Source organism: Biomphalaria glabrata, chromosome 2 (assembly GCF_947242115.1).
Source record: "Biomphalaria glabrata chromosome 2, xgBioGlab47.1, whole genome shotgun sequence".
Classification (NCBI taxonomy): Eukaryota; Metazoa; Mollusca; class Gastropoda; family Planorbidae; genus Biomphalaria; species Biomphalaria glabrata.
This window is the reverse complement of record NC_074712.1, coordinates 46,816,302-46,843,063: the sequence shown is the minus strand read 5'-3', so window position 1 is coordinate 46,843,063 and position 26,762 is coordinate 46,816,302. Positions and strand designations below refer to the sequence as shown.

The window sequence follows — 26,762 nt, the reverse complement described above, 5'->3', positions numbered from 1 at the left end:
TTTTTTAAGTAACGTCTGTATTATATATGATAAGATAAGATGACAACAAAGGAAAAAAATGCAATTGTGCAAAAAAGACTAAAGAATTAACGACAGTTCTCTGGTTTAAAATAGATAACAGTGCTTGATTATGTATTTTTATTTTTAGCCTACAAATAGGGGGCCTAGACTATATATAATTGTGTTTGAAACAACACCATTATATTAAAAAATCATAATCGCGCAATCCATCATCTACAAAACGTTAACGGATATGCATACTTGCGGACTAAATTTAATTATGCTTCCAAATCCAACAGTCATCTGTTTACACTTGCCTAAAGCCTAGTTAAATATGTCCCGGCGACAACACATGAAGACTTGGACTCATTAATAGCGACGCTGTAAAAGCAATTCTTTTATAAGGTGCAGAGACTTGGAGAGTAACAAATAACAACACGGACAAGCACCAAGCATTCATTGACGAATGTTTGCGTCACATAATTGATGTTAGATGGCTGAACAAAATTTCAAACAATAGTTTGTGGGGGGGAAATCAGCAAGCGCCCATACAGCGTGAAATCATAGCCATTAGCAAAAGCACAGCTACTTAGCTTTAGGCTTATAAACGAAAAAAAACGGTTGGAGGACACCGCACAATGGTATCAAGTAGGCTACAAAAGGTCGCATAACCATATTATATATAGAATCTATATATATAGGTTGAGAACCGCTGCACTATAGATTTCAGCAGTGTTTGCATAAATCTAGATTATATAGGTCTGTGTATTTACCATTTTGATCGGGTGTTAACTGCCCTTTGCTTTGCTAAAGATCTATGATTTATTTATTTTTTTGTAGATCTATATAGTCAGAGTCTAGATTTCTTTTTTCCACACATTTTTTGGAATATATAAACAACAAAAGCGTCAAAAAAATGGGACGTAGATCAATCAACACCACCAAGAGTGGGAAATATATGAACCCTACTGACCAATTTCGTAAGTTCTTTTTTTTTTAGTCTAGTGAAGTTACAAGTTACAAATCTATCCTATTTTCGATAAGAAAAACATCGGATGATCGGTAGACTAGCACTAGGACACTTAAGTTATAAGTAGAGTAGACCTAGTTACTAGTTAGTCTACAAACAAAATACCACTGAAACTGAATTATGTCTCATTGTCTTATCTGATCTTTGTATGTATAAATCTAATTGCCCAATGTCTTGAGTCAAAGAATCTTGGAAATTAAAGTTAAGGCCCCATTGAGGCATTGACGGGCATTGACTCATTGACTATGAATGATTGACCATTGAAATAATTGAATCATATATAAATGATTGAATCTCTCTTCATCGCCCTCATCTGCCTTTCGGAACTATTCACTCAATTTAGTTTAATTTACTAATTTAGTTAATTTAGAGTATTTTTTCTAGAGTCTCTATTGACTGGGAGGGATCCAATCAAAAATTTTCCTCTAGAATAGATCTAGACTAGAAGATCGTGGCAGGTGTAAATGTTGATCTAATTTGTTAAGTTAATGATACTTAATTTTAATATTACAGATTATATGATGGCATTAAAATCATAATGATACTATGATAGCATGATAGATATCTATAGTATAAGTTATAAGATATACTCAAAATCTAGATCCTGAATCTAGTTCTAGTGTAGATATACAATAATACATCCCTATTAAGTATTAATGGCATGATGGCTCATCCCAAGATGCTCGGGTTATTGATTAGAGGCAAGTCTGAGTACACCCTGGAAACTCCATATTCCTTATTATCCGTACCAGTATACCACTAACAACATCAGCTGTGCGGGTGACTGCTATAAAATGCCCCCTTGAGTAAAGTATAAATATAGCATGCTTGATAGTGACATGGTTGATGGGGGTTCTCTTCCATCCCCACCAGTACAATTGACGCCCCAATAGTGTTTCTGATTTGCATCTCTTTTGACCTAATTATCTTCTCTAACAACTGTTTCTGAAAGGTGCCACATTGACTCCATTGAGGCTGAGTAGCATTTGCCAAGGAGTCTAGATATTTAGACTTTAATCTAGAGAATACATTATAAATATTATATATATTTATTTCTAGAACCTAAAATATTCTTTTTAAATGGTCTCTATCATGATCATCTACTAAAATCTTGCTCTAGATTAATATATTATTTCTAGCCTGCTTTAATTCATAAACTTACTAAATCTAGATTCACAATTAATTGATAGGCCCATTTTGTGTGTGGTGGGGGGTTGGTATTGTAAAATGTTGATAAACATTAATCATTTTTATCCTCATCCAATGTGTGTGTTAAAAAATAATGTCATTATATTTGTTTGTAGGTAAAGAAGCTAGGAAAAGGGAGCTTAAAAAGGTATAGTGAATTTTTCATTATTTGATTTTCTTTTCTAGATTAGGTTCTGTTAAGGTAATATATATATATCAATTGATAGTAGTGTCTCTTAAATTTTTAACAATGATTCTGTTCCCCCCCCCCCCCCCCCCAACACTGTAAGCACCCACAGAAGTTTTTTCTACACAAGATAAAATAGTTTTGAAAAGGCTTGGAAGTCCCCCATCGTTAAGCGTTTTCCAGCATTTCGAGCTTCAGAAATTTATTTTCTTGGCATCTACAAAGCACTTTTTCTTAAATTAAAAAGTTAAATTAAAAATGGGTGAGTGGGGCCAATGAGAAGGAGACAGCACCAGCCAATACTGTTATGCAAGGGACATTCAAGCTACAATATACTGTGCCAACCTGTGTATGGGCATAATCATCGTAAGATCTTATTCATGCTAAGGAAGATGTCTTGTCATGGACCTCTTTTTTTTTTTTTTATGCAAAAGTCTTCAACATAACAATGTATGGCAGTTTAGGAAAGGTCAAGAAATCGCTAACAGTGAGTAGCAGAGATGTTTAGAAATCATCCATCCATCCCAGTGGCGCTACAGCCCATGGAGGGCTCTGGCCTGCTTTAACACATCCTTCCATTCAGATCTCTCCTGGGCCTTTCGTCTCCACGCCCAAACCCCAAGCTGCTTCAGATCTGCTTCCACGTCATCTATCCATCGCATTCGGGGTCTGCCTTTGGGTCGCCTGCCTTTTGGTTTTTGCCTGCCTTTTGGTTTTTGCCTGTATACAATTTTCGCCCCTCTGTTGTCTGACATTCTTTCAAGGTGACCTGCCCAACGTAGTCTGTTCTTTTTTATTTCGTTCACTATTGGTGGGTCTTCATATAATTGATATAACTCATGGTTAGTGCGTGTCCTCCACCCTGTTTCATCCTGTATGGCACCATAGATTTTCCTAAGAATTTTTCTTTCCCAAGTGTTAAGTAAATTTTCAGATGTCTTTGTCAGTGTCCAGGTCTCACTTCCATACATTGCTGCTGGTCTTATTATAGTTTTGTATATTATTTTCTTGGTTTTACTTGAAATCATTTTGCTCTTAAGTAAATGGTGGGTGCTATAAAATGCCCTGTTGCCTGCTGCTATTCTTTCCTTTATTTCTGTTAGTAGGTCATTTTTGAAATTAATAGTACTTCCTAGATATTTGAAAGTTTGGACGTTTTCAAATTCGTGGTCTTTGATTTTGATATTTTGTCCCTCTGTTTGATTGTCTCTTGTCATTGTGATGTACTTGGTTTTACTGTCATTGACCTCAAGTCCTGCTGGTCGAGATGCTTCTTCTAGTTGTATGAAGGCTCTAGCGATGTCAGAGGTTTCTTTACCCAATAAGCAATGTCATCGGCATAAGCAAGGTATTGTAGAGGTTGGCTGTATATCGTCCCTGTTGGTTGTGGACCCATGTTTTCTCTCCTGAAGTAGTTAGTAATAGTTCCCCTTGTGTTTATGTGTATATTTCTTATAACTCTCTCCAGTGTTTAATTGAAAAGCATGCAGGAAAGTGCGTCTCCTTGTCTTAATCCTCGTTTAATCCTAAATTCCCGTGAGTGTTCTCCTTGTATTATGACTTTGCTTTTTGAGTTGTTTAATGTCATATGTATAAGTCTTGTCAACTTGTTGGGTATTCCAAAATCCTGTAGTGTGTCATATAGGTATTTCCTTCTGATACTGTCATAAGCCATTTTATAGTCTATAAAGAGTTGGTGGATTGGTATGTTGTATTCATGGCATATTTCTAGTATACATCTTAGTGTGAAGATGTGGTCGGTTGTGGATTTGTTGGGTCTGAAACCACATTGGTAGTCACCTAAGATTTCTTCTGAATATTTTCCAAGTCTCTTAGTTATAAGCCTAGACAGTATCTTATAAGTCACATTTAGTAGAGAGATTCCTCTGTAATTACAGCACTTTAACTTGGATCCTTTTTTGTGTATTGGGGTTATAAGAGCCGTTTCCCATTCTGTTGGTATTACTTCTTCTTCCCAAATTCTTGATATTAGTCTGTGTATTTGGGAATGTAAGTCTTTCCCTCCATATTTAATTAGTTCTGCTTTGATTTGGTCCTCTCCTGGTGCTTTGTGATTCTTCATGGTCCTAATTATTTCTGATGTTTCAATGAGTGTTGGAGGGTTCACTAAGGGATCTGGTCCCCCATGCGGCAGTTCATATTCTCCATTGTCTCCATCTTCAGTGGTATTTAGGATCTCCTCAAAGTATTCAGCCCATCTCTCAATGACCCTGCTGTTTTCTGTAATAAGCTGACCATCTTTGTTCTCACACATGTGTGATCTAGCTTGAAATCCGTTCTTTTCATCTTTAATTTTCATATACATTCCTCTCATGTCTCCCTCCTTTGCTAGTTCCTCAATTTGAGTGATCTTGGACTTTTCCCATTCCCGTTTTTTCTTTCTTAAAACTTTTGTGGCCCTTCTTCTTGCTTCATTGTATTGCTGTCTAGTGTTCCTGGTTTCTCTCTGTAGCATTATCATTCGGGCATTGTTCTTCTCTTCTATAGTTTGTCTGCATTCATCATCATACCACCCTATTTTCTCGTTCTTTTGTTTAAATCCAACTACCTCTTCTGCTGTTCTTTTGATAGCATGCTTTATTATTTCCCAATGCTCATTTATGTTATTTTTGCAGTCCTTTTCTAATGTTGTCAGTTGTGTTTGGAGTGCCATTCTATAAGTTTCTGCAACAAGTGGATCCTTTGTGAGTTTTTGACTATCATATTGCTGTGCTCTCTTTCTTTGGTAATTGTGTATGGTACTTATTCTTTGTCTAAATTTAGCTTTTACTAGTAGGTGGTCTGAGTCAGCATTAGCTCCTCTGAAACTTCTTACATCTAGTATGTCTGATCCATGTCTCTTATCTATGAGTATATGATCTATTTGATTCTGGGTGTTGCCATCAGGTGAGATCCAGGTTACCTTGTGAATATTCTTATGTTGGAATTTTGTGCTGCTGATAGACATTCCTTTTCCTGATGCAAAATCCACTAATCTTATGCCATTATTGTTGGTCTCTTCATGTAAACTTTCTTTGCCAATTATTGGTCTGAATGCTGGTTCCTTTCCAATTTTTGCATTGAAATCTCCTAGGACTATTTTGATGTCATGCTTTGGCGCTTCATCATAAATTCTTTCCAGTCCATCATAGAAGGCTTCTTTTGTGTTATCATCTGCATCTTCAGTAGGGGCATGAACATTGATAAATGATATGTTGAAGAATTTTCCTTTCAAACGTAGTGAGCAGAGTCTATCACTTACAGGTTTAAATCCAATGACATTACCTACCATTTCCTTTTTAACAGCAAAACCTGTACCTAAGTTGTTAGTGCTTCCACCACTATAAAATATAGTATACTCCTTGGTTCTGAGAATGTCCGAGTCTTTCCACCTGATTTCCTGTAGGGCTACAAGGGGTATCCTATATTTCTTTAACACTTCAGTAAGTTGGGCTAGCGCACCTGCTCTATAAAGGCTTAGCACGTTCCATGTCGCAAAACAAAAATCATGTCCTTTTCCAGGCCTAGGTCGTTTTCCGTTGAGATCTGTCCAGGTTTTCTTGTGTGTATTAGCTTTCGTAACAGTATTTTTTATATGACAGAGTTGTTAGCCCTGTGCATAACCATCTGAGGGGCTGCCCCTTTCAGCTCTCTGGATAGCTGCCTTTATTTTCAGGTAAGGTGCCCTAGCCTTTGTGGAACCCTCCACTTCCTGCAAGGCAGCAGGTTTGATTTTGGTCCACCCCAGGTATTTTATTTCCCCGGTACCCACCATATCTGGAGGGCATTCCCCTATCCGCCACCTGGGGAGGCGCTCGATGGGAGATCAAAAACTCCACACGAGATGTTTAGAAATATTTTCTTCAATATTGTTGTAGACTCCTCTTAAAAAGGATATACAGATTAAAAGGTTGTACTAAAAAGACGAATTATAACCTAAGATATTTGATTTTAAAACATTGGTAATATTGTCAATTTTCTTGGTTAAATAAACATTGATTTATAACTACAATGACAGCATAATAGATTAAAGAAGCTTTGTAAACAGAAGGAAAACCTATATAGAAAATTTAAAGAAACTAAGGCAGAATTTTATAAAAAGTATAGTGTATAAAAATTAAATACCTAACCCAAAAAGTAAGCAGACAGCTGCAGAGTGAATACATAAACAATGCAATATCTAAAGATAACAAACAAAAACCTATGGTCATACATTAAGTCTAAGAAAATGGAAACAACAGGCATGGCGCCATTATAAGGAGAAGATAACTTAACACATAATGATAATGAAACTAAAGCTAACATCCTAAATAAATACTTTGCATCAGCATTCTCAGCCCCAGGAGACAAAGACATATTACTTAATTTGAACCAAGTAGACAACATAGGAGATATAGAAGTACAAGAAAAGGGAATCCAAAAACTATTAGCAAACATCAAACCGAATAAAGGATCTGGACCAGCTAGATAACTCAAAGAACTAAGCGTAAAACATTCTTAGCTTTATACACTTAGGCTTATTAATTACTCTAAATTTATTTCCAAATAATATGTTCATTATAATATTATTATTATTATATTATGTTCATTCTAGTTGGCTTCACAGAGAACTTTTATGTAAAATGTACTTATATAATTTTTAATAATTAGCCATATTGACAACCAAATGTATATATATATATTATATATTTATATATATATATATATATATATATATATATATATATATAGAGAGAGAGAGAGAGAGAGAGAGAGAGAGAAAGAGACAAACAGACTGTTATAAACAGACAGATATATGTCTTGTCCAATTAAAATGGATTTTTTCATTTATTGTTTCCAAGTATTAATTTGTATTTTAAGTCTGTTAAGGCCTCCGCACGGTGTTGATTCTTGGCAATCTGTCTAGTGTAGATCTGACTGGAAGTAACGCTGAACTCAACTACTTCAGTAACACCGGCGAAAGGCCGAAACAATCAAATATGTAGTCGACGCTGATATGTTGTTCTACAAATATGTTTAATACTCAAGAAGGGAATCGTCCGATGTCAGTTATGTCGTACTCAAGTCTACTACTCTACAAGAAGCGTCTTCCTTTTAGCGTCACTTAGCGTTCTTATTTTTTAAAGATCTGTCACGTCACTTGTCGCTAATTAAAACTTTCACCTTATTTCCGAAACAAATAACTCATTCCTAATCATGTCATAACAACTCCTCCCCCTCCCGCTAGTCAATTTTTTTAATCTACTGTCTTAGTCTTACAATGTGCAAGGGCCAAAATGTAGGGAAACATATAAGACAACACAACTTGAGTCTTGATTGCGATTTCAACTTCTCTTTCTGTGTCCACAATCAAGTTCCTCTGAACACATATTTCCCTCAAGTGTCACTAACTGATACTGTCCAATGTGATGTGCCATAGGTGACCGCAGACATAGTTCGTTTGCGCTGACACTATAGGTGTGTCTATCTATACTTCATCACATCACGTTCCAGAGGTTACACCGCTTTCCCTCACACGTCAGGACAGACAATTTACCTAATATGACAAATTGATATTTATCAATACTCGTTCTCCCACTATACACCTAACGTTCTTTCGGGCATTTACAAGTGTACTTTATTTCCTCTCTCCACTTACTTGTCCCCACACGACCTAACTCTTTACTGATGTATGATCATGATCAAATACAAAGAATAAATTATAAACTTACTTTTTCGTGATGTAACTACATCGTCGCCTTATAAATGCCCTTTCTATTCATACCAACATACATACAATTCATACATACTACCCGAAATTAAATAATTAACATGAGTCAATCTAATACTAACCCAATTGCATGTATCTTATAACATAAATATACTATTCAAGATACCTTAAAACAGCCTAATATCCGTCTAGTTATGACTACTAGCTAAGTCAATCAATGAAGAATGAAATAATTAAAATAACATCTATTTACATATTTATAGACATACTAGGGTCGTAGAGCGTTATGTCATATCCGCTATCTGCCCGAGCCATGCATTTGTTCTCTCCAACTGGAGTTTACATCTCTTCTTACTCCACTATAGCCCGCGTGTGGCCTTCTACCTCGGTATGACTTGCGATTACCGCTACCACAGTCATCTCTTCTATCGTCACTGTCGGATTCAGACCTGTGTCTCCTATCCGAACTCGCAATCTTATGTTCAGACTGTTCTGCCCTACTCCAACAGTCTTTAGCGATGTGCCCATGTTTATGGCAGTTAAAACAAATTCTGTCATTTCTAGGTTTGTTTCGCTTCTTGTTGTTATACCTGCTTTTCCAACTTCTAACCTGTTTGTCAGAAGCGGCTCTGACACCTGCTACATTTCCAAGTGAAACATCTCTAGATAACCTTGGCATGGCTACCCCTTCGCAATATCCTGTGTACAATGGAGATCGAAGGAACATTTTGCACGCTTCGAACCTCTTAACTGCGCCGTCTGCCAACCTGACTGATTTGGTGTAGCCTAAATAATCCGTAGATTTAACTAATCCCCCTCGAACTGCGAGTGTACTGCTAGCTGTGTCCCGAATCACATTTACCTGTTTATTATTTATCATGCCCGGATATAGTTTAAACCTATCTTCCCCACAATCCACGTAGTTAATTTCTTCTTCTGGTTCACTATCTCCATTATCCTGCTCCCTACCTTGAATGTTCCTCACAAAATTAACCCTATCTGGTGGCCGATTATCCCTCTCATGTCTACGGTTTTCTTGATTACCTCTCCTATCACTAGTGCCACTATTACCCTGTGCATTTCTATTGCCAGCTCCATTCCCTCTATGTTTCTTACACTGGTATGCCATGTGTCCCTTTTCTTGACAGTTAAAACATGTAACATCCCTAAAGTTTCTTTCACCCGCTTTAGGTCTATCTATTCTCCTATCATAACTTTCCCTGCCATTGTTTTCATTTTCCCAGGATCTATCCTTTATGCCATCATAACTATCCCGACCATTGTTCCCACGTTCCCTGGACATATCATTTCTCCTGCAATAATCCCTATCATTACCATTATTTTTCTTTACATAATTTACCAGGTCAATAACTTTTATGTGGTCTTTAACCGAAAGTGGGTTGTTTGGGTAAGCATTCTTAAAGATCCTAATGATTTCTACCAAGTCTTCAATTACCTTAGGGTTTCTTTCTTTTACAAAGGACTGTAGCTGAGGGTCGCACTTATTGATGAAATTGTCAATCAGAATGAAGTTCTTCAACCCCTCGTAGGTTTTCTCTACATTCTCGAATCCGAGCCATTTAGTGAAGAAGTCCTTCTCTGAGTTGATGGTTGTTTGTGGATCAACTTGGCTGGATGGAGTGTTTTCGTAATACTTCTTTCGGAATGTTGCCGCGTTGTGCCCGTATGCGTTTAGTAGTTCCTTCTTTAGCACCTGATAGCTGTTTTGCATCGAGTGGTCGTGGTTTTGGCAAATCGTGAGGGCTTTCCCATGTACGAAGTCCAACAAGATTTCGGACCACTCCTTCTCTAGGACGTTAAACTTTGCCAGCTTGATTTCAAAGCGTTTCAGATAGTCGCCGATGTCGTCCTTGTCTTCCGCAAACGGTTGGATTTTCTTTTTCATCCATGCGGCGCTACTATGGCTTTCTATGTTGGCACTATTGTTGCTGTTTCCTTCGGTGGGCACACTTACACCAGCCTCTATCCTCATCTGTTCTACTTGAATTCTCAATTTTCTGTCCGCCTCTTCTTTCTTCTCCCTCTCTACACGTTCCGCCTCTCTAACCTTTTCCCTCTCCAACTTTTCTGCCTCTCTAACCTTTTCCCGCTCTATACGATCTGCTTCTTCTTTTTCTTTTTCTCTGCCTCTAGCTTTCTCTCTCTCCAAGCGTTCTGCTTCTCTACTTCTTTCCTTCTCCAAGCGTTCTGCTTCTCTACTTCTTTCCTTCTCCAAGCGTTCTGCTTCTCTACTTCTTTCCTTCTCCAAGCGTTCTGCTTCTCTACTTCTTTCCTTCTCCAAGCGCTCTGCTTCTCTAATTCTTTCCTTCTCCAAGCGCTCTGCTTCTCTAATTCTTTCCTTCTCCAAGCGCTCTGCTTCTCTAATTCTTTCCTTCTCCAAGCGCTCTGCTTCTCTACTTCTTTCCTTCTCCAAGCGCTCTGCTTCTCTAATTCTTTCCTTCTCCAAGCGCTCTGCTTCTCTAATTCTTTCCTTCTCCAAGCGCTCTGCTTCTCTACTTCTTTCCTTCTCCAAGCGCTCTGCTTCTCTAATTCTTTCCTTCTCCAAGCGCTCTGCTTCTCTAATTCTTTCCTTCTCCAAGCGCTCTGCTTCTCTAATTCTTTCCTTCTCCAAGCGCTCTGCTTCTCTAATTCTTTCCTTCTCCAAGCGCTCCGCTTCTCTAATTCTTTCCTTCTCCAAGCGCTCCGCTTCTCTAATTCTTTCCTTCTCCAAGCGCTCTGCTTCTCTAATTCTTTCCTTCTCCAAGCGCTCTGCTTCTCTAATTCTTTCCTTCTCCAAGCGCTCTGCTTCTCTAATTCTTTCCTTCTCCAAGCGCTCTGCTTCTCTAATTCTTTCCTTCTCCAAGCGCTCTGCTTCTCTAATTCTTTCCTTCTCCAAGCGCTCTGCTTCTCTAATTCTTTCCTTCTCCAAGCGCTCTGCTTCTCTAATTCTTTCCTTCTCCAAGCGCTCTGCTTCTCTAATTCTTTCCTTCTCCAAGCGCTCTGCTTCTCCCGCCACCATCTGCTGTACATAAGCAGTTAGTTCTTTGCCGCGCAGTTCTAGTTCTGTCTTAACTTCATGAATTAGCTTTTTTCTAAATTCTTCCAGGTCGTAACCTGAAGTAGCTGCCATATTACCTTTATGTTACTTTACCTCGCTTTTTATTTAAATTATCTTACACACAGGCCTAATAGCTTCTATTACCTATGTTCTATAAATCAAATTACCTTTTGAGCGTAACCTCGCTCCGCGCCTTCCTAATACCTCTTGATTCAAATAAATTAAATTCGTCACTCTATCCTCGGCGTCTAGACTACCAACTCCGACTTATAATAACTTCTGTACTTTCCAAGATACACTTAGTATCCTTGGTACCAGTGTGTAGGCTACCCTTTGACCCGACTGAATACGCTGTGCGACACACGCACACTCAACCGACTACGTGTTACACGAGTCGCCGGTAAATAGATCAACCTGTCTATTTACAAATACTAAAATTACAAATGGGCAATCAGGCTTCACCTCGATTGTTCCCCAGATCTCTAGTCTAGATTACGCTAGATCTTAGTTACTTCTTACCTGCTTTCACAGCCAGGAGTGTATATAACTTACTCATACAAATAAACTATGAAATTAAACCTAAATACGATAAACACCAAACTATAGATCTAGTTCTAATGAATGAGACTTTCGTCTGACAGTAAGACTTAAAACTGGAGTATTACAAACAATTAATACACAACGTTACTACAACAAAAAAAAAATGCTTAACTAAATGATTCACATTCACATACAGGACGAATTAACAGCTAAACGTATATCTGGACCTCTTGCTAGATTACACTTAATTTTAAGGATATCCCCAATCCACCACGATTTAACCTGGTAGTCTAAGAAGAGTCTGGTTCCGGTTGCTGGTTCCGACGCAGGTACGGTGGTTCCAGGTGGTCGTCTGTCCAAAGTGAAACTGGAACGGTCCAACAGTTGACACAGCGACAAAGTCAAAGTCCAGTGCTAAAATACCGGCTATCTGGCTATCTAACGTGTAGCACAGATTCAGCCAAGACGTAGATCAAATTAGCACTACTGTACTTAAGTGCCGTAGGCAGTAAGATGGTTCCTACGTCACAAGTTCTTTGGCGTGACCTCAACGGTCGATCTTGGCCTTGCAGAGGTGACCTTAACGTTCGTCCTCACGATGCCGGGCAGGCGATATCTCTTCAGTACGGCTTTGACAGGACAGTTTTCTTCCCTTCCACAAACTGTAGCCTTCTCGATACCGAGCTACAGGCTTCAATACGATGCCCCAACGAATGGGCGTTTACAAATTACAAATCTAGATCTAGATCTAGGTCTACGAGTCCAGGATCTCACTGGCTTTCCTTCGCCGACGTGGCTGTATAATCAGGGTCTAGCTGCAGACTAGGCCGATGACGTTAACTTCTGCCTCCTCCTAACAGAGGGCTTCTATCCTTCTGGATGTTGATGCCAGTGAGCTCCGAGTCTGGGGTCGCCACGTTGTTAAGGCTTCCGCGCGGTGTTGATTCTTGACAATATGTCTAGTGTAAATCTGACTGAAAGTAACGCTGAACTCAACTACTTCAGTAACACCGGCGAAAGGCCGAAACAATCAAATATGTAGTCTACGCTGATATGTTGTTCTACAAATATGTTTAATACTCAAGAAGGGAATCGTCCGATGTCAGTTATGTCGTACTCAAGTCTACTACTCTACAAGAAGCGTCTTCCTTTTAGCGTCACTTAGAGCGTTCTTATTTTTTAAAGATCTGTCACGTCACTTGTCGCTAATTAAAACTTTCCCCTTATTCCCGAAACAAATAACTAATTCCTAATCATGTCATAACAGTCAATAATAAAATTTCTTAGAACAAAATTTTGTATTTAATGTTTGTTATGTAGGGAAAGTTTGGTGTTTTGCGATAGAGCTCTTTTGAGACACTTAAACTACTTTAATAACTGTTATAATATAAAAATGTTGACTCTTAATATATTATAATTTATACAATTAAAGTTATAAGATTACATTTCTTTGTATTTATGTGTTGTCAACCTTTTAAATAAAGTTTGTATTCAACACAATCCTTTTCACTTTAAAAAAAAATTTAAAGATCTCATTTATTATTGAGTATTGAAATCTCTATTCAATTTGTTTTTAATCTACAGAACAAAAAGCAGCGTATTATGGTGAGAACTGCTGTTCTAAAAGGAAAAGATCCCATGAAACTTCTGGAAGAAATGGAAGTCATTGACAGAATGGGTAAGAATAAACTCAAAATTTGTCCCGAGTTTTTTTATGTGGATTGATTCATTAATTAAATTTACCTCATATGAAAAGCCTTAAGAATAAAACACAAACATGGTCACTTCATATTAATGTCTATATATTTATTGACTTTGTAATACTTATAATTGAGTTTACACTTCCAGAGTACAAACATAGTCACTTCATATTAATGTCTATTTATATATTTTGTAATACTTATAAATGAGTGTACACTTCCAGAGTACAAACATAGTCACTTCATATTAATATCTATATATTTATATATTTTGTAATACTTATAATTGAGTGTACAAACATTGTCACTTCATATTAATATCTATATATTTATATACTTTGTAATACTAATAATTGAGTGTACACTTCCAGAGTACAATCCAATGCAGCCCCCGTCGCTAAATGAAAAAGTGCTTAGAGAAAAAAGGAAAAAGCTAAGAGAAACATTTGACAGAGTTTTCAAATTATATGTAAGTTACACATGATTATTAGTAAGAAACAAAAGTGAATTCTTTTTATCAGAAACTTGATAAATCAGAATTCTGGAAGTAGTTTAATACCTTTCAAAGTTTTTTTAATTTGTCATAAATTTTCTTTAAACATTAAAAACGTTTTTTACATTTTAGTGATCATAATAAAAAAAAGTGAAATGGTCCAATATGAAACCAAAACTACAGGTATTTATAACGTGCCCTTACAGAGTACAGACATAGTCACTTCATATTAAAAAAAGTATTTTAACACCTCAGAATTGTATAGCTGACATAACGTTCAATGTGGCTACCATTTTGTGTCATTAATACTGAGGTCCTATGTCACATGCCAACATCTGGACTATGTTTGGACTTTTAACTTTGTCATAGAAGTGCAGTCATTAGCATCCAAGTAACACTCTCAACACCTGCGTACTGTGTATACTAAAACACTTTAATTTAACTAAAGACGTATTTATTAGCTTCATTGTTCTCCAATAGTTTTGTCATCCCCAAATTTTGTTAAACAACATTCATTGGAAAAGGGGGCGGGGAGAAGTTATTAATAGACAAGAAACTTTAATTAGGTTTCATTTGTGAATTCCAATACAACAGAAAATAAGACAAATTAAAGAGTAAATTTGTGCTACTCTATTATTTGATTTTGGCCAAATATCTCCACTAACCTTTCATTTGGTTTGTTTTGGAATAGACTGCACATCATATGTACTTAATCAGATTCTTTTTTTTTTAATTTGATGTATGTTTAATATTTTCATTTTAAGTCTGTGTATTATGATTTTATTATTGGATTGACTGACAGAAATGTTTACCACAAGATGATTAAGTTACATTGTTTCATATTTTATATTTGTTACATAGTTAAGAATGAAAACTTAATCAGATATTATGAAAGGGGATTTGCATTTTTATTCATGGTATTAAAATAACCACTCCATGCTTAATTGGGAAAGGAAAACAGCCAATTAAAATGAATTAAAATCTATTTTTTTAAATCCCAATTATGATTTCATAGATGTAAAAACACTATTCATTTTGTTTGTATTTGTCCAAAAGCATCATTCAACTAATCTCTAGAGCTAGAAAAAAATGAATCAAATATTTTAGTTTGAGCACTTGAATGTATTGAAGCTAATGTGTTGTATTTCTTGCTGTTAACAGGAAAAAGAAAGGCCAGAATATGCTGTTGAGTTGAAGAAAGCAAATATAGAGTATGAAAAGACCAGAGCACAGCTGCAGCTCTATTATGGTATTTAATTGTTTGTACAGCCATATTGAAAATAATTATTACTGTTGTCTGGGCAGTTCAACAAGCAATCATGTTTCCCCAGCTATGTCCAGGTACCCCTATTTAGGTCTGTGTGAACTCTTGGACTCTAGGTCTCTTAAGTTTACAAAGGGAAACTTCTGTTTAGGGTTTCAACTCTTGAGTCCTGAGAAAGAAATTTAATATATGATACTTACTACGATTCTCTTCTGTATCAATGACAGAACTCAAGGCAATAAAAATGTCCTTCAAGTTTGTATGTTTGTGCAGCAAGCATTGTCTAGATGCTGGTCCTCTCAAAACACTTTGATTGAACCTGCAACACAGTTTGTTAGCCAGAATTTTCACCTCTTCATTGTTTCAATGAATATTAAAGCAGGTTTTTTTTAAATACTTATTTTGGTCCAGCTATTGATATCTATCATTTCCTCATGGCTTTTAGATCAAGTTCGAAATGCAGAAAGAGTTCAATTGGATCAGATTCCTTTGCCAGATGCTCCAGTTGACTCAGCAGGTCAGTAATGTCGTGGAACAGGCACATGCTAGATTGTTATGTTGTTTTTATATATCTAATTATCCCATTCTGTGCACAGATTCGTTTAGTACATGTTAATTTATTTTTTTTTCTGTTTGTGCAGTTCCAGGAGCAATTCCTCTCCCTACAGACATCCCTCTACACATGCCCATGCCTGGAATCTCAATAACAATGACACATTTACAGCCACAGTCTATTCTGAAAAAAACATCTGCATATGGGTATGTATTAATTTCCTACAAATATGTTAAGTTTTAAGAGCAAATCTGTTGGCATGGACAGTTGTCAGTCATTAATAAAGATTTTCATTTATTTATAAGTTTGCAAGCTAAAGCTTGAAAAGGGGGAGGGGGTTAGCTGTTTTTCTTGCTTTAAATAAAATACTTTTAATATTTAGTGAAAAATTGTATATGATCATTCACAAAATCATGCCTATCCTGATCAATTGTGAAAGATGTCTGCTAAAGGTATTGATAAAATTTAGCAAAGTGTGACTTATTCTTTGGTTACTTTCCATTTCAGTTCAGTAAATCTAAATAGCTGCTAAGACTTTTTTTTCCATACAGCTTTGTTTTAAGATTTAAACGTTTGTAAAAAAAAAAAAAGAATACTTTATTCAGATTGACATTATCAGAAAATTATTTTGAATTTATTTAAAGTACTTTATGTATGGAGGCGCAGTAACTGAATGGTAAAGCGCTTGGCTTCTAAACCAATGGGGTCCTGGGTTTGAATCCCAGTGAAGACTGGGATTTTCAATTTCGGGATTGTTAGGGTGCCTTTGATTCCACCCAGTTCTAATGGTTACCTAACATTAGTTGGGGAAAAGTAAAGGCGGTTGGTTGTTGTGCTGGCCACATGACACCCTCATTAACCATGGGTCACAGAAACAGATGACCTTTATATCATCTGCCCCATAGATACTAGGTCTGACAGGGGTACTTTACTACTTTACTTTATGGATAATAGAGGAATATATAGACTTATGAATCAGTCAAAAGGAACAAAGATACTTATATTGCTATAGGCTTTCTAAATTATGAAGTTTACAGCTTAAACAAACAATTACATAGAATTGTTTTTAGAATATTTTTTTTTCAGAATGTATGTTTCAGATAATCAGCTATAAGCCTAGATAGAATTCTACATTAAAAAATTATTTTAATATGTTTCATTTCAATGAAATTTGATGCACTAGGCAATTTTACATTAAATCTTTAACATGACAGAAAATATTATTTTTGTTATTTGCTGTTCATAGTAGTTTAGCACTGATGCAATATTTTGTTGCTTTTGCAGACCCACTTTAGGCATTGGTCCACAAATTCCAATACACCTAAGAAGTCAGAAGAAAAGACCACCAGGTCCGCCTCCTGGCCCACCTCCAGTATTGAGTGACAGTGAAGAGGAAACAGAAGAATATGATCCAGAAAAAGGTAATGAGTCTGTGTATGTATATTACATTATGGTGCACTAATATATTACATTATGATATACTCATTAATTACAGTATGGTATATGTCACTAGGGGGTACTTACAAACAATTACTGTGGATTGATACTAAACACTTATTCATAACAATTATATAAATAAATGAATTCAGGAAAACTGCAACTTTCATGAAAGTACAAGTTTATTTTGTATAAATAAAACACTCCTTAACAGCAAATCAAACATCCTACCTCTTCTACTCAAGATAACAACTCCCCCTGTCATACAACAAACTCAGGCTCTCGGTTCACATCATGTGTAGCTATAGTGTTCACATTCATACTCTGGGAATAAACAAAGAACTTAAATTCTTCCAAGAAAGAAACCAACACACATGCTACTTACAGTATACTCATAGTACAGTATGATATACTCATAAATTAGAGTATGGTATTCTCATATTCTACACTCAAAAAAAGTCTTAAATCTACGCGTTCCCATTTCTCCTATAAGAGAGAAAAGTAAGCTTCAAAAATATTGAATTTCTCTGCAAACACAATCGGATTTAAATTTTCAAAGAATATAGTGTCCATTAGTTATTTGCTTTTGATTTGATCTTTACATCATCTGCTCCATAGATTGCAAGATTGAAAGGAGTACTTATACTTAATGATTTGCTTATTCTGGACAAGCAGCCTTGCTAAATATAGCTCTGGCCACTAATTGCAATTATAATTATATTAGTATTGAAAATTGAAATCTGTATTCAGGTCTTGAGCTTTTTGTTAAAAGAAAAAAAAAATAGTCTTATTAAAATTTAAAATCAAAATTGATATTTATTTTTAATATGTCTAGGTATCGAGTTGGGTAAAGTAGATGTTGACATTACTCTTCATGATGACATTACTGATGAACCTCCATGTAAGAACATCACATATTTGCTGGATCACTTTTTCTTATTGGTTATCCTAGTGTAGTTTTTAGTTAAGGTCCATCAAGTTACAAACATTCAAAAGATGACAATGTCACCAGATAGATAATGATAATTTATATTTACAAAAGCATTTATATAAATAATTTTTTTTATATGATCCAGACAAGTCCAGGCGGATTAGGTTTGCTGATGATGATGATGATGACTATGATAAGAAGTATGATGATGAAAAAGATACCAGGAGAAGGCTACATCGGCAGGAGAAAAAGGAAAGAAAGAGAAGAAAGCGAGATATGGATACAACAGAGTCTGGAAAGAAGAAAGTTTCTGCCTTGCAGGCAATGATGTTAAAAATGGCAGGACAAGATACACCAGATTTTGAAAAGAGTGTGGACTCTGAATCATCAACATCTGAATCATCTTCATCATCAGAGGATGATGATGATGACAGAAGGAGAGATAGACGGGTATGTATTAAATCCTGCATGTTAGAATAGGCTAATGTTTAATGGACCCTAAGGTGTTTTTGTCTGTATTGTGGTTATAGTAAATATAATAACGCAATTAATGCTACCTAATATCCTTAATATTTTAAACTAATAAAATATTCCCTTCCATTATGACATCGCTCTATGTGAAAGTTAAGACCTTCAAGCAAACAAGAAGTGAGTGAAGGTAATGTTTAATGTAAACAAATATTCCTCTTTTTTTTTCACAGGATGAGGATGAGAGAGTCAGGTTCAAAGACAGAGATATCCTTAGGAAAAGAGAGATTTCTTTGATGGATGGCAGACATCCTAGTTTGGATGATGTTTCATCAGAAAAGTTGACTGATGAGGATGCTGCTGCCATAACCGCTGCACGTCTGATTGAAGAGGCTGAAATGGAGGCAGAAACACGTCATTTGACTCCTAGGATGAACCCCCCTGGTCCTCCACCAGGCTTACCTCCAAACATGATGGGTGCTAGTGGCATGCCTCCAGGTAATTGCTTGGAAAATGAGTTTTTTGGTTCTCCTATCTACTTTTCAAAATACATTGAAACACTGAATATGCTAGAAAAAAGTAAATTGAAGATTGTTCTATCCTCAGGTCCTCCACCTGGTGCTCCGCCCATGTTTTTGCGACCTCCTGCAATACGTGGTGCATTGCCGAGATTGGTACCACCTGGACCTCCACCAGGAAGGCCTATGGGAATGCCACCAGGTCCACCTCCTGGATTACCTCCAAATTTGAGGCTTCCAATGCGTATGCAAACACCAATGGGTAATAGCTTTAAGAAATTCATATTTCTTGTACTTAGTTGTTGTTTTTTAAAAAACATACATTGAAAAAGTTCAAAGTAATATAGTTAAATCATTTCAGAAAATGTGTTCAAAAAGATTTTGTTACGTATTTCAGAATCTTCTGGCTAAATGTATTAGTAAGCACACAAATAAAAACACTGCAAAGAACTTGACGAGTCAACTTTTAGTTTCATATAACTTTAATGACTGTTAACTCTAACAATTCGTCACTGTAACATGTAGCGTATAAGATTGTACAATATCTGTCAGTTTAAAGTTAGCTATACTTCGTTGCAATTCATCTCTTCACTTCGTTGCAATTCATCTTTTCTCAACTTCAATCGAGCCGTATTCCACAGAACAGACCAACGACACACTCTGAACCAAGTCGTACTCAAGTCTACCGAATCAGAGCCGTACACGTCTTACATCGACTGTATCAACTGTAACGGCTCAAGTCCACTGAAGTTCGCTGTATAGACTTTAACGACAGTAGTCCACTCCAGTTAACTCTACCCTAGTTAACTTGCATCGAGTCATACACATCTCTCTTCTACTGTCTCGCGCAGTAGACAACAGTACCGACGACTCACTCACGACTGACTTTCACATTAACTCTCTGGCTTATATAGAGTCCCTAATCGCTCCTCCAAAGTCGCACAAACACTGCTAGTATCGTCTGGAACAACACGTGAGGAAACATCATATCCTGTCTTTGTTTTTACATGTAGATTCCAGAGAACACCTGCTGTAGTGGCATCAAGCCGGGGTCACACGTACTGACCTCTATCTGTCACTGTTCATTAGTAACTGCCCCCTTCTTAGATCTGTTTGTCCCCAGGAACAACACGTGAGGACACGTCACATCCTTTCTTTGTTTATACGCATAGATTCCAGAGAACTCTCGCTGCTGTGTCATCTCGCCGGGGTCATACGTTGATCTCTACCTATCACTGTTCATTTGTAACAATTTTATTACCATTCAATACTTTTATAAGGCATTGTTAATTTTTTTCTTTATAATTAAAGACAAACCAAAATTTATTTTAGGAGTTCCACCACCACGTTTGTTGAGACCTCCTGGCATTCTGCCTCCATCAATACCACCTCCAATCGGTGCACTGCCATCAAGTACACCCATCAATCCCAACATATTAAGTGCACTGCCAAACATCATGAGACCCAGAGGAGAAGAAGCCAGCGCAGGCAGCGGTGGTCAGTCCAGGGTGACAATCCAGGCTAAGCCTCAGATAAAGAATAAAATGGGAGATGTCACAAGGTTTATGCCCACAGCCCTCAAGGTTAAGAGAGAAATCCGTGACCAGAAAGGAAGAATTAAAGCTGTTGGTAGGTTGTCTCTTATGTTCTTTTGGGTTGCTTATAGTCAGAGGTTGTTTTTTTTTTCATTCCAATTTGATGTTTTTGCTCCATCAGATTCAACATTTTATCAAATTAAATTGATCATTTAGCTTTCATCAGCCTGACTCTGGTCCTACCATGCACACATTTTTTAAGTATTATCATTATTGTGCACATTTTGGCAACATTTATATCAGGATTTCAATGCTTCTTCAAAATCATTTCAAACCAATTGTGCCTTTATAACAAATAGTTGAGTCACTTTTTATTAATGGTAAATGTGGCCCATTTAATACTTCAAGTATTGGCAAAGTTTTTAGCAATAAGCAAACTAAAAAGAAATATTGACTCAATCATAATTATTTTGTTGTTTCCTATCTTTGAAGAGTTAAAATTTTATTTTTTTTACAAATGACTTTAAAAAAGAGTGCAACATATTTTTTTAAAAAGTTATCCTGATATTTCCTAAAGAACTGAAAATAATTAACTGAAAAAGCTCAATTTGAGCATTAACTTATATTTGTAAATCTCAAATAAGATCAATAATATAAGCAGTAAATAATTGCCCCCCCCCCCCCTTTTCCTTTGTCTGAACTGTTGGGGCACCACACAAAATCTTTTGACCATCTTTCTCCATTCCTCTCTTGTCTTTTGCCTTAGATAGCTTTCATTCAATGACAGGCCTGTCCATTCTTTTACTTTGTCTTCCCATTGCTTTCTCTATCTGCTTCTTCTTTTTCCTGGTACTGTTCCCTGAAGGAAGGTCTTTATGAGCCCGAGGACCTTGTGAAGTGGCAAGAGAGTTACAAGTTTGCGTTTTTTGACATTGGTTAGCAGGTCATATATTAATCCTGTTTCTCATCTCTTCATTTGTGATGTGATCTTGGTATGTGATACCTAGGATCTTTCTGTAGCATTTTAGTTCCATTGCTAGTCACCTCAAAAGAATGTCAGAGAACAGAGGAGCACATGGATTGATGGATAGTATCCTCTTCTCGAGATCTGCTTTTGTCTTTCCAAATTGTTTTAAGTTTTGAAAAATAGCTTTGATAAAAAATGAAATATTTAAGTAAAATAAGCATTAAAAAAAAATGAATTGGCTTATATAATAGGAATTTTATATATTATAATTAAAATGACCTTGATAAAACCAGTAGATACAATTATAATTATGAATTGTCAGTTGCTATCGTAATCACACAAATTCCTTTTAAAATATTAAAATGTAATCTTTCTGGCTGTAATTACTGAAGAATTTTTATTTTTTTTTAGGTAAAGAAGAGGAACAGAGGGTGATAGGAGCTCAGGCCAGACCTCAACCTACCACCCAGCCCAAGACTAAAGATGATGCTTATGATCAGTTCATGAAAGAAATGGAGGGCCTGATTTAATTCCCCATTAGGATGTAGCATTTCTTATACAATTGATATACTAGTTGTTGGTGGTTTATTCATGGAGAAGCATTTGCTTTTCTATAAGACATTCTTCTGCTACTAGCTCATCAACTGGGAATGACTATTGCAAAGTAAGCTTCAGATGTGGTGCATAGACCATTACATTGTCATTTCTTGACTGGTTTTTGTCATTTTTCTTTTAGTAATTAAGATGACTAGTCTGTTTCCTACTGTCACTTTATTAACTCCAAATGTCCCCATGTCTTCTCTTTGAGACAAAACTTCTTAGTGTTGTTCCTGTTATCTCAGACTGCCAGTTTTTCTTTGATAGATAAGATAGATAGATATGTGTGTGTGTCTTGGAGTTTTGCTTCTCTATATGTTACTAACTTGGGGCACCAATGTCTGAATAATGAATGTTGATGTATGTGAAGTGATTTTTTTTTTGTTTACCAGATGAGCACACACTTAAATGTGAACATTTGATAGTGAGACATTGTTAATTTCAGCTTTGTAAATAGTTAAAATTTTTGATGAAGAATAAAATTATTGATTATCAAAATGTTTTTTTTTGTTTGTTTTAAACACAGCTGTCTTGTTGATAGGGTTTTGTAGATAAACCAACATTTTCACCTTCCATAATTATCATGGAAATATGTTCTTTGAGATCATGACTTCTGTTCAGTTGTTAAGCGGGATGTATCAAGTCTGTGTAATATAAATGTCCCTATCAAACATGTTCCCTAAATGTCAAGGATACACTGTTTTTGTTTAACTTTATTTCTTTATCACATTGTCTGTAGCTGTTTTATTTCATGAACAAGAAAAAAATAAATCTTATAGCCTATAGATTCCAAAAGGTTTGAGCCACAGACCTGTATATATAATATAGGTATTTGGTCTGAGAACAAATTTTTAAACGCTATTGTTAATCAAATATAGAAGATTGAATGCCCTTTCTTATGTGCTACCCTTTAGTGCTCTGGAAAGAATCCATTCCGTTCTATTGAGTTAATCTAATTATCAGTGTGATCCAAGACTTATCTTGAGAAAAAAAAGCTAATTCACTAGAGACAACAACACAAAGAATTGTGGCTGTAGTTCAGTTCTCCTTATTAAAAAAAAATGATTTGTTTTATCACTTGTCTGTTCAAAAGAAATCTTCATTGTTAAGATAGTCTTTGATCAGACTTAATTTCCTCTGGCCAAAATAAACAAGGAATAGACGGATGGATAGTTTGGTTTCCATTCGGTAACAAAATAACAAAGAGAAAAAAAATATATATATAGAAAAGATTTAATATCTCTTCATTCTATTCTCTTTTTATTGGTTCAAACAAATGACACAAGTCAACCAAAACAAAACACTCTTGTGAAAGATGGTACAGAATTGTTATTCGTAAACTTTATTTCAGTGTTACATCTCTACACTCAAACACACACACACTCTCACACATTTCTCACACAATGTATTGAGATAGGGATAGTGTAAATATCAGAATATTTTTAGAAAATAGAACAAACTTCACTGGACGGAGTTGGGCATGCACTCGTCTGCTAAGCCTATACATAATACTGTTGTAAGATTTCTTTCCATACACAAGAATTGTGTTCATTTATACAAGAAGAAAAACTTCAGTAGGCTAAATATAGTATTTCTGTACATCATGTTATTTTACCAGTCTATTTGTCATTGAAGCAGTGCTCCAATATTCTTTCTTTACAAAATAGAATCAACTGACCAAGTTGTTACAACTTTCATAATAGTATTCACAAATTGGTTCATTGATACAAAACTAAAATATGTACAGTCTTCTATATTGATTATAAATGAGTTGGCTACTTGGCTTTATGTTTTTGTTTCAGAAAAAATACACATTAAAAAATAAGAATCAGCATTAGCACATTTTTTTGAACCACTATTTATAAAAAGAGTGTTGATCTTAACAGCCATGATGATATATCTTTTATAATAGACATGATGATATATCTCTTATTTAAACTAAACAATGAAAACAGTATGAGACTCTTGTAATGTATTCTTTTCAAAACTTCTTTTTAAAAACAATGTATTAGTTAATCAGTATTCACAGTTTTAGAATTTATTAAATCTATAATATTTTTTGTTTATAACATCTATTGAGAGACTAATGTATCATAGAGAACATACAATGTCTAACAAATAATATGTGTAACAGATAGAAAGGTGATATTTAGATATAAATAGATAGATATCTAGAATCTAAAGGAACATTTTTTTAAATTAAAAATCTTTAAGCAGGGTGCGCATGTCAGTGCGCATGTGCGTCATAGTCACTGATGTCAATCAATGAATTTGATTTCTTCGATTCAACCGACTTCTTGGTTTAGCACAAAGCACAAACAAAAAATAAGGAAGAAAAAAAAGAGCGGGAAAAAATGAGAGGGGATGGGTGCTGTACTAATGCTTGGCCCGATCAATACTAGTGTTCAATAATGCTGACCTGACATTAACTGACATAGACTAACGCAGACATAACATCAACAGCGTCTCGGTCCACAACAGAGACGTTCAGCAATTTCGATCTGATCAAGCGCGAGCGTGCCTCGCTATGGCAGGGCTCGCGGCGCGATACTTTGCAGATTTGTGGCTTGCAAATGGAAAATAAAAGCCATAGTTAACCAAGGGAGGATAAGCCTACGCGGTTATTCGTCCGACTGTCACCACTTGAATCAACGTGTACAGAAAAATGTCGACTCAACATTCAAGACACTGAAAGGCCACGAACGAAGCGTAAACCAAGCAGCTTGCACTATTTCCCAAAGTCATTTCAAGTTGTTTAGTTCTTCAATCCGTCCCACCACCAGCAATACAATAACACGATATTATGGACAGTAAAGGATATTAGCTTACAAAACATTACTAAGTGTTTTAAAATTGTTGTTATCCTTTTGAGATAGCCCCCCCCCCCCCCGCCTGGTGCTGCATTTGAACGACTGCTTTTAATTCAAAACTGATTCGTCTTGCACTTAAGCCTACACTTCTTAAGCCTACACTTCTTAAGCCTACACTTCTTAAGCCTACACTTCTTAAGCCTACACTTCTTAAGCCTACATTAACATGTTGTTTTTTTTTGTTTTTTTTTTAATTCGTTTAAAAATAAAAAAAAATATTCTCACATTAGTAATAATGAACCTCTACAATTTGCGACCTACACGTTGTTAAAATCGAGTTTACTCGCAAAGGTTGGATGGTTGCCTGGTCGTGTGGTATACGCTCTGGATTGTCGTTTGGTGGTCTTGAATGTCTGCCCGCTGACATCCCCCGTCGTCCTGTGGGAGGTTTGGGCTGGGATGTATTTATCTTCAGAATCGGAAGGAGCATTCGAAACATGTAAAACAAAGGCTTCTATGGGCGAAATAGATAAAAACTTTGTGAACAGTCACTGAGTCTTGGAATGTAAATACGATGAGCCTTTAAAAACAACAATAAGTAGCTCTTGGAATATTTCGATATGTTGACAGTAGAAGTCACATGAACATCTCCAAACTACTAATCTATGCTGGTAATTATGTTTCGTTTGATAAGCTTTGTGCTACATCCGATGGCACACAGATCGATGAGTTGTTTCGATCTGTTCGTGAACTTCTATGTACTTGCTCCACAAATACCCAACCAGCTCACAAAGTGAGCAGGCGATTTGGGTAACACGGAACAAAGACAGTCGGATATAAACTAAATATAAATAGAGTGAAAACTATGTACATCGTGTACTAAACGTTTGTTGAACAAACAGAAGAAGTTATGTACAGGCCTATATAGATGCGCGGAATGTCATTGGAAAGCACACGTGGTTATAAATACATTTTTAGGTTTAAAAAAACAACAGCATTGGTTTATGAAAAGAACTAAAAAAAATTACATTTGAAGAAAACTTAGACACCATATCTGAATTCTACAGTTTTCAAAGAACAAAAGAATTCATTACATATATTATCATGACGAGAATATATAAGAAAATGTAAGCAACCAAATCACGCAGAGCGCTCAAACGTTTTTTGTTGTTTTTTCGAAGAGAGCTCTCTCTGTATTTTGTACGAATATAATGTGGTTTGTCAGCGTTATACGATGCATAGGTCAGCAATGTATTTTATACAGAATGGAATATTTCATATGTGAACAATATAAATAGTTTAATAAAGACAATAGTAAAACAAACACGGCATTTCCCGTAAGAAGCCGCTTACAAAATAATGTGCATTAAAACTGTTTTGTTATGGGGTAATTACATGTTAGATTAGGAAACTAACGTTGGTTTAATATATTACGAAAGACAAAAGTTCATTTGAATCCTTTTTCTTCACAAAAAGATTAGTTCAAAGAAGTTTTGCACTTTATTTCAAATGCTACTCTATTCACACTACAAAAAAAAAAAATAGATATGTTTGTGTCTACAATAAAAAACAAAAAACAAAAAAAAACTTGAAAGTTGTTATGTTACAAAATCACAGCTGCGATGGATCATTTAGTTTGACTAGACTTTGCAAAGAATGGTTGAAATAATGTATACATTTTCTACAACTAAATTCAACATCTAAATCTTCTAGTCATAATATCACTCTGATAATATTTCAGTTCACAATCATTTGAATCACTCAGTCAAAGCAGAT

At 35.9% G+C, this 26,762-nt stretch overlaps 1 protein-coding gene across 1 annotated transcript; it reads left to right on the top strand.

Moving 5' to 3' along the window:
* Nucleotides 1-784: 784 nt before the first annotated feature.
* LOC106053499 (WW domain-binding protein 11-like) lies at nucleotides 785-22,674 on the top strand. The gene is made up of 14 exons (XM_056020898.1): nucleotides 785-980; nucleotides 2,335-2,366; nucleotides 13,298-13,391; nucleotides 13,785-13,882; nucleotides 15,068-15,155; nucleotides 15,616-15,687; nucleotides 15,812-15,929; nucleotides 17,008-17,144; nucleotides 17,996-18,061; nucleotides 18,237-18,541; nucleotides 18,793-19,057; nucleotides 19,166-19,339; nucleotides 20,410-20,706; nucleotides 21,991-22,674. The coding sequence occupies exons 1-14, from the start codon at nucleotides 917-919 to the stop codon at nucleotides 22,107-22,109; spliced, it is 1,929 nt and encodes a 642-aa protein (XP_055876873.1). The 5' UTR covers nucleotides 785-916; the 3' UTR covers nucleotides 22,110-22,674.
* Nucleotides 22,675-26,762: the final 4,088 nt, after the last annotated feature.

What these genes read in the sequence shown, in the direction of transcription:
- LOC106053499 (XM_056020898.1), top strand. Translation starts at nt 917, where the DNA reads ATGGGACGTAGATCAATCAACACCACCAAGAGTGGGAAATATATGAAC. An exon ending in TGCTCCAGTTGACTCAGCAG is followed by an intron (nt 15,688 to 15,811) that starts GTCAGTAATGTC and finishes CTGTTTGTGCAG; the next exon opens with TTCCAGGAGCAATTCCTCTC. An exon ending in ACAGAAGGAGAGATAGACGG is followed by an intron (nt 18,542 to 18,792) that starts GTATGTATTAAA and finishes TTTTTTTCACAG; the next exon opens with GATGAGGATGAGAGAGTCAG.